The sequence below is a fragment of the Myotis davidii genome, unplaced genomic scaffold (genome assembly GCF_000327345.1).
Source record: "Myotis davidii unplaced genomic scaffold, ASM32734v1 scaffold268, whole genome shotgun sequence".
Taxonomy (NCBI): Eukaryota; Metazoa; Chordata; class Mammalia; order Chiroptera; family Vespertilionidae; genus Myotis; species Myotis davidii.
The window spans coordinates 2,976,468-2,985,539 of record NW_006383015.1 but is presented as its reverse complement, the minus strand read 5'-3'; the positions used below and the strand labels follow the sequence as shown (position 1 = coordinate 2,985,539).

The 9,072-nt window shown below is 38.0% G+C and overlaps 1 protein-coding gene across 1 annotated transcript in view; it reads left to right on the top strand.

Moving 5' to 3' along the window:
• The window catches only part of VWC2L (von Willebrand factor C domain containing protein 2-like), a 90,064-nt gene that overhangs the window by 23,874 nt on the left and 57,118 nt on the right, over nucleotides 1–9,072 (top strand). The window contains exon 3 of the mRNA XM_015558106.1: nucleotides 2,601–2,730. Within this exon, the coding sequence (XP_015413592.1) occupies nucleotides 2,601–2,730 (130 nt within the window). The remainder of the gene's footprint in view (nucleotides 1–2,600; nucleotides 2,731–9,072) is intronic.

Sequence of the window (9,072 nt, the reverse complement as noted above, 5' to 3'; positions counted from 1 at the left end):
AGTGAACAATACAATATCAGGGTAAATAGACTGCAGGCTGCACAGGTTCCAAGAGATAAGATTGATAAAATCCAGTGTAGCACTCAATATCCCAGCCACATGGTTATATAAATAGGGCTTGGAAGAGTGTGTATGGAAATGTGGGCCAGGAAGGAAGGAAAGAAGGGAGGGAGGGAGGGAGGGAGGGAAGGAGGGAAAAAACAGGCATACATTAGCCAGGAAGACTTGCGGCCTTAGCTCTTATACAGAATGTTTCTCAGGATTCCAGTCCACACACATCCAGCCTCCACCAATGTCAGGCAGACGCCCCAGGGCCTTTGCAGGACCAGTATCTGTCGGTGCTTTACCCAGATCCCAGGGTAGCTACCAGCCTCCAAGGCTTGAAGATGCCGAGCTCCAGGAACGTGAGCCGCACGGCAACCTAACCTCAGCCTACTACAACTTTCTACTAACTCAAATCTGCGGCTCCATAACAATCTCTTTCTGCACTTACCACCCTAGTTAGTGCAATCTCCTTCTTAGCAGGAAATATCTACACTGTATAAATCAAATATTTAGTTGCTAATGGTTATTCCTGAGGATCTGGATGCATGAAGAATGTACAAATCACTGAAAAATAAACTCCTCAGAGGGGAGTACACAGAGTAGCATCCTTGCTCTTGTTTGAATTAGGATGGTAACTTTCATCAGTCTTCATTGGGAATCTAGTTGTCCAACAGATCTTTCTCAAAGATCACAGTTACTTTGAGGGAAACGTTTTGCATGGGAACAGTAGGGGGTCTTTGAGGTTTTTAATTCCAGAACCAGTCCATTGGAGTCACACAGATCAGCCCCTCCTTCGGCAACAAGAAAGGGTCACAGCTGAGGAGGGTCAGGGTATGGAAGTGATGATACCGGTGGCTCCTTTTTCTCTCATAGTAGCAAGAAATGCGGGCCAAGTCCTCTGTGCTTTAAGAAGGCTGTGCACAGCCACTACTTTGCAGTTAATCAAGGAAAGGGAGCCACCTGACAATTTTGCGTGGGAAGGTAAGATATCATAATGGAACAGTATAGCAGCGAGACTGTCCATCTCTCTCACTGTTTCCTCATTAAACATTTCCTCCATCAGATAGTGTGCTGTGGTTTCAAAGCTTTTCCTTCATGTACTGAGATTATTCAGTGGAGAAGCTTCAGGAATATCCCAGCTTTAGGGACAATCTAATAAATTCTCCTGAAATGCCTAACACAACTCACCACCTGGTAAAGCCCTTAACTCTGCCCTTTAACAAACTTATCACCATGTTAAGAAATAGCAATGCTTTCCCACAGATTCTGTGGATACGTCTCTTGCTCCTACTAAGTTTGAAATTAAAATAATTCTTCAAGCAGAAAGCAAATATAAATTTACTTTTAAAATAATTAGTTGAAAGATTTCCACCACCACCCCCATTCCCCCAGGCTACCCGAGTCCTGGAGCACTGATATTGCCCAAATTTTCAAGTTCCAGAAGAAATAAGAGAAGACAATGCCATGGGCACTAGCCACTGAGACAAAGGCAGAGGGCTTTAACTAACACAGTCTGGAAGGGAGAGACTGGGGCCTAGAGATGGAGGCAGAATTATCTGGAAACGAATGGCTTGATTGGAGTTACATAAACCTGCATAACTTCTAAGACCTCCAAGTTGTCATCCCAGAATTCGGAACCTCTGTTTCATGAGAAAGGAGAGCTAGAACCTGTAAAGAATATGAAAGTCATAGAGGGGCCACTGCTTAAGGTTATCTGTGGCATAAGCAGTTTCTAACAGGCAACAAAACCCCAAACTCACTCTCGATCGGTAAGTACTTTGAAGACAAAAATAGCTTTCTGATTTAGTTTTCTTTTTCAATTACAATTTACAATCAATTTATTTTCCCCCTACATGAATCATTTTTCAGCTCTATTTTTAGAGTCGTTGACTCTTAAAAAGTGGCTTTATAAGTCAAGAGTGGCTTTTTTAAGCCGATGGATTTTAGTTCATTCATAAAAGTAAGCAGGCAAGATGCGAGGTATTCACTAAATCTTGCAAGAGGCAGTGCCTGGATGTTTGCATCCCAAATGCAATCTCCTCTAAAATTGACATGGAAAAAAAAAAAGGTCATTTAGTGTCTAGGCTAGCTGGGAACAAAAGAGTTCATAAAAAAGGTAAGAATGTCCATTTACCGTGTTCTTGTTTCTCGGTAATTGTTTTTAGGAAGAAAAATGATGAATGGCAAAAACTTACTTCACATGTCCCAGTCTCATTCCTCTTTATGAGAGGAAGGCAGAGCAATCAGCACATCTGGAAACAAAACCAGGAGGTGGCATATTAGTTGTCCAAAATGGTCTTTGGGAAGTAGGAGCACAGGCAGGAAAGTCATACATGAATGCCCAGTTGCTCCTGGCAACCTAAGATGCACATGACAACTTACCGTGGCTTGGACGTCTAGGTTGCCTTCCATTGGGGAAGAATGATCATACACATGGTAATGGAGTTAATACAGTAAAGCCAATATAAACACTAATGTTTTGTCTTCTGACAGCATATGAATGTGCAAGCATTAAGTTATAGGAGAAAAGGGGCTAATTTTAGATTTGTTCCTAGCCCTCTCCATGTGAATGGTGTCGCTGTGAGCCCAGCAATGAAGTTCACTGTGTTGTAGCAGACTGCGCAGTTCCTGAGTGTGTCAACCCAGTCTATGAACCAGAGCAATGTTGTCCTGTCTGCAAAAATGGTAAGACCATACTGCATTAGCTTTCAAAGAGGGGTTAGTGCCAGATACAAATATTGCACCTCTGCACACCATTCAATGCAAGAGCCCTCTCAGGTCGGCCTCTGGCTTTTCAACATGGGCCTGGCCAATTTATATTTTTATCCCACCCTAAAGTGAAAATAAACCAGCAACGGGTGAATCATGAAGCATTCAACTGGGGGAACTGAAGCTTTTATAAGCCAACTTTGTTGTGATGCCTATTATTTATTGTTGATTGATAAGGAGGATATTGGAAAGGATAAGTCCCGTCTTTCTGTAGTGACTGAATTTCTCTCTCGTGGAGGCTATGAAGCGGTTTGCCTAGTTCCTAGTGCATAACCCAGAGTGGAGAGGATAAATGCCAGGTATTTTGCTTTTGGTATAGATAAGACTTTAGGTTTAACATTATCAAATAAATACAGAATTCAATTCTTAATGCACCTAAGTTGAAGTCAGAAAACACTAGAAACTCGAGGGCTTTTATTCTAGGATTTTATTACCATGGACTCTTGCTCTCATAGTAACTGTTATAGAGGGGAACTTGGTTTATAAGATCTTTTTGGCCCCCATGCAATGGAAAGGTAGAAATTGCTACAGCATTACCCAAAATCAAGGTGATGCTACAGAGAAGAAAATGCCAGGCCATGAACCCGGAACAGCATGTCAGCTAAGCCAATATCATGCTCTTCTTACTGGGCATGTGCTACCTAATAATAAACCTTTGCTGGGTAACACTCCACCAATGTCCCCTCTTGGCATTAATATCTACTTGAAAAAGTGGTTCTAGCTCTTAATTAAGGTGAGGTCACTCTAATGTTGAATCCCCACGCCCTCTCTTGAGTTAACAGGGCTCATCATCCTCCATTATAATTTTTGGGGACCTGAATTTGGCATGATGTTAGTTCACATACTAATGTTTTACTTTGCAGAATTATAAGTATTAAAGAGGAGTATCAGGTTATTTAGTTAAAGCAGTTATTTAGTTAAACTCAAAAGCAGCCTGATTGATTTTATAGTAATTTTATGTTTTAGTATCTTTGCAAAGGGCTTACGAAGAATCCTATGACATTTTATCAGGCCCAGTTTTTACTCTTTCTGATCCTATAAAGCCAATGAGTTGAATATTAAACTGCTCACCTGGCTTCTCTTTTTCTCCTTTTCCCTATCATCCAACTGACCTGTGTCAGAGTAACCATCTCTTCGACGTAGAATGTGGAAAGAAATATTCCTCTGGCATTCTAATCTATGTAATATAGGCGAAGATGTAAAACTTAAGACTTTATATTTTTAAAGGGATTTTGAAGAAACTGGGAAAGGTACAGGGAGAACCATACAATGATTTAATGGTTGAAAAATAGGACCTATGAGGACAGACTGAAGGAGTTAGCATAATTTTTCCTGGAGAAGAGAAGACTCAAGGGAAAGCTAACTGTCATAAAGTATATGAATGGTTAGTGTAAAGTGGAAGGGGACCTGCTATTTTTCATTTTCTCCAAGGACAGAAGGAAGAAAAAAATCAGCTACCTAATCAATCTTTAAAATTAGGATTGACAAGTCTTTGACTGAACATTTTTTTTCTCTCTCTAGAAGCAACTGTCTAAATAGATCCTTGAGGATGCTCTCTTCCCTAAGTGGCCCTGGTTGGCTTTGTTTTTACATTTAGGGTAAATGAAATTATGCTTACAGTTAAAATCTCTTGTCTGGACATACTCAGGATACTCACAGAATTAAACCATACAAGACCATGCATTTAAAATAGAGTTTTTACACATGCATCTGCCATATCTCCCTGCTACCCCACACCAAAGCCTATAATATATCCAGGGTTAATTTCCATGTCAAATGTTAAGTCAGCCACTACAAACTAGTCATATGTAATCTGTCGCCAAGATTATCCTATTTTAATCTATTACTTGCCAGAGTGTGAATTTGACTTGAAATGAAACCCTCTTTGTACAAAAACAATGAATGAACTTGAATTGTTCTATTAGTTCAATTTGTAATCCATTAGTATTCCTGAAGAGCATATGTTGACAGAACAAGAAATATTAGTAAAGTTTTCCAAATTTTAGTTCATGAAACACTACAAAACAACCACTTCTGTTTTCTCTTACCATTTCCAAGTAAATGTTTTTTATTTTTTAAATAAAGGAAATGAGCCTAAATTAGAGTTAGCAGAAATACTAACTCTTGTTGTACTATAACATTATGACATCTTTTTATAATTATTAAATTCCAGTAATTAGTCACTTGTGCCCTAAAGTACAGTATAATCATTGCTAAGAGGAGCATCCTAAGGACCACTAGAGAATGCCTATGACCACCAGTGTTACCAGTATTTTATTGAGACAACAGACTAAGCCTAGTCTTACTTGCCCTCATTGGAGACCTAGCCCAGAAAACAGAAACAGGTCACCCATGTAAAGAAAAGGTGAAGGGAAATAGATGTTTACTATGACAAAATAGATCTAGAATTGTTGCCTAAATTTCCAATACATGATAATACTGTCTCATTCCATATGACAAGACTATTTTGTTCATTATAATGTAAGCTCTTTTTAAAGTATACTACTATTTCCTTATATGTAAAAAACAAGATAAAAATCAACCCTGTGGAAAAATGTAGAGGCACTAGATCTTAATTTGTAAATAGTCCTATCATATTTTATACATTTTAAAATTCTTCATAAATATTGAAAATTTTCAGTGTGCATAAAAGCTGATTATCTTGGCTGCCAAATACTAGATTTTGCATACTAGATTTTTCTGCTTTCCTGAATTATAATTTGCCAAGAGCAAGAGGCATTAAAGATATAAAATGAAAGTTTAAAGCAATAGAATCTACCACACCTAATATTAAAACTCAATATTCAGCTAATATAAAAATCTTTTTTCTCAGATTATTTAAGAACAAAGAAGTAAATGGACATGTATGGTTTTCCAGAAAACAGTAGTTGCCAATGAAAATGTAACAATTATCTTTGGATGCAAGTATTTTTAAAAATATTATAAATTACAAGGTAATATGTTCCCTAAATAAACAATGATAGCCCATCTTTATACTCCATAATGTAATTTTATGAATAGATTTAATTACATATACTTGTAACATTTTTCTCATAGGATGTTTGGGGGGGAAAGGAAAATTTCAACTTATTACCTCAAGCAAGCTTTTCAATGGTTGTCAGTGAATATAGCCATGCCATAAAATATAGTCTATTATATTGAAGTTAGTTTAGCAACAAATAAAGACTCTCAATTTGGTCAGAATAAAATAGAAACATTAAGGAAACACAAGCCAGGAGGAGCAAGAGGACAGTAATTATTTATTTGGGGGAGATTGGGGGAATTAACATAGGAACATAGAAATGTATTGTTTTTAACAGTATCATTAAACATTTGTTTCTCCCTTCTCTATACACCTGCAAGAGCTAGTAATCCAAAAGGCTCCTGAAATGTATAACATTCCCAGACTGTTCTTCTGTCCCCAAGATAATATTACTTTGACCTATCTTTCAGTCCCAGTCCTTTCCATGTGAATTAGTGAATACTCCTCATGCTTTTTTGTTTTTATATTATGAAAAAAATAGATTAGCACAGCATCTGCTTGACGAAAACATTCTACCTTGGAGAATCATATATATACTTCAAATATTTGGTAACTGATCATACATTTGACTCCTAAAATATATGATCATCGGGGCATCAGAACCACAAACTGCATTTTTTACATTTCATCAGCCAGTATGTCCGCCAGCTCTATGTGTTCACTGGGATATATATTCAGTCATTATTCATGGTTTTGAAGGAAAAGTCACTTCATAAAAAATTGTAATAGACAGAAAACACCCACAAAATCCTCCACACACACGAAGTCAGGCATTTTCATATCCTTTCTAACTAAGCTAAAGTTGTCATAAGCCCTGTTCAAATATTTAATTCCATATCCCTGACTCTCTTCTAGTTTAGTAGTGAAACAAATAAAGCAGGAAACAGGCTAGCCAAAAGGTCAACCAGAAAGAATATAATAAAGGGAGGGGCAGGTAGGAGAGAGGGAGGGCTTTACAAGCATCAGATGCCTTTTAGAGGTTCTTGGGAGAAAAGGTTTGACACACATGTTAGTTAATATCCCTCATATCCGCAGAGCTCCTTGAAATAAGAGGAAAACAGTTCCACGGGGAGGACAAAAAGGAGCGAAGGGCATATAAAGGAAATTCACAGAAGAAAACCAAATGTCTGGTAAATACATGGCAATTCACTTAAATTCACAAGGGATCAAGGAGTTAGAAATTAAAGAGATTCCAATATTGTAATGATAATATTTGAGATTGATGATGTTGGCAAACATATTAAGGGCTGAGAATGTTAGAACAATTGTTAAGGTGGTTTCCACCACAATTTTCATGTGACTTAGGGGAAAGGAGGCAATTCCAGCTCTTGTACTTTGTCCCACATTCATGCCCTAAATTTTCACTGCATTTTAGGAGTGGAAAGGTGAGAGAAAATGTAATAGACCTTCAATGAAGTAATGAAACCTATTTCAGCCTTTAAAAATACCTTACTGACATTTTTTACTGCTGTGTAAAATAAGCAAGCAGTGTATAGTAGATTACACATTATTTTATACATAATATAATAATGTATCCTATCTATAATGCATACCTTTTAAGTAATATATATGTATATATATATGTATATATATATATACATACACACACACACATATATATAGACATTTTACTGTTAACAGATATATAATTTTAAATAAATATTAAATTTGTACATAGGAAAAGAGCTAAATGGCTACACAATAGAACGTCAATAATGATTCAATGGTTACTTATAGGGAGTAGTAATGAGAAGGTAAAGACAAGAGATAATCTCTTTAGAACTTTAAATCCTTATAAATTGAGTTAATAAAAACAACAAAAAAGTACACAGCTTTCACAAATTACAGACGTTTAAAAGATATGAAACTGTTAAACCTCACTAATAAATTAATTTTTATTTTTTTAATTGTGCAATTTTTAAAAATATTGATTTGAGAGAAAGGAAGGGAGAGAGAGAAACATCAACGTGAGAGAGAAACATCAATGTGAGAGAGAAACATCAATCAGTTGCCTCTACACATGTCCAGACTACGGATGGAACCCTCAACCTGGCTATGTGCCCTGACCAGGAATCAAACTGCCACTTCTTAGTGTACAGGATTATGCTCCAACCAACTGAGCTACACAGGCCAAGTCTATTTTTTTAAGCACTTTTTGTTATTTTTGTATGTAACTAGAGCAAGTTCTAGAATAATACACAGCAAATATTTAACAGTGACCAGAAGAGTAGAAGTGAGAATGTAGAAGCATGAAACTGACTTTTTACTTTATGGGCTTTTAAATTAAGTGAATTTTCAAGAAACTATTGTACTTTATAATTTGAAAGGTTATAGAAATCCTTTAAAGAAAAGATAAATATAATGTTACTTAAACTCTTCCAGAGGAAAGACAGAACAAAATTTTCCATTTCTTTTTTTTCCTTGGAGTATAATATTAATACAAAGCAAAGCTTACACTAAGAAAAAGGAAGTAGAGGGCAACCTTATTTTTGATTAGTAACAAAGAACTATTAAAATACCAAATCCCCAATCTGAAGCCCTTGGGTTGTGAATTTTACAGAGGAAATGGAGTTCATATATGGTACAATATATTACATTGCCAGAGGGTATAGTGCAGCAGTCTTCAGTCAATAACATTAACATTTCTACAACAAAATAAATAATAATTAGAGGCCCGATGCACAAATTCATGTATGGGTGGGGTCCACTGGTCTGCCCTGATGAGGGCCATTGGGCCGGGCCAGCAGGGAGAGGGAATGCAGGAGGTTGACTGACCCAAGACCGTCCAGGAGCACAGTGCAGGAGGAGGCTTTGGTGACTGTGGCCACAGTGTGGGTGCGAGGAAGCAGTGGCTGTGGCACAGGTGGGTGGTTGCACAGTGTTGGGGCAGTAGTGGCGTGCAGTAGTGGAGTGCACCCCCCTCACATGCCCAGGGAGCCCTCTCCACACCTGCCTCACAGTAGTGTCTAGCAGGCAGCCTGCAGGGCTGGGTTGAGTTGGGGGTGGGGGCGTGGCTGCTCCTAGTGTGGCTTCTTCCAGGCAGGCTTTTCCTCAATTCTCACCATCTTTGTTGTATGTTCCTCCCACTTCTTATCCAGGCTTCCCTCGTGGCAGCTGCATTTGTAATTTAGGGCTCTCGAGGTCTGGAGGAGCACAGACAGGAAATGAGCCACTCCCCGCTCGGGCTCCAGGTGTCAGGGCAGCTCTTGGGCACC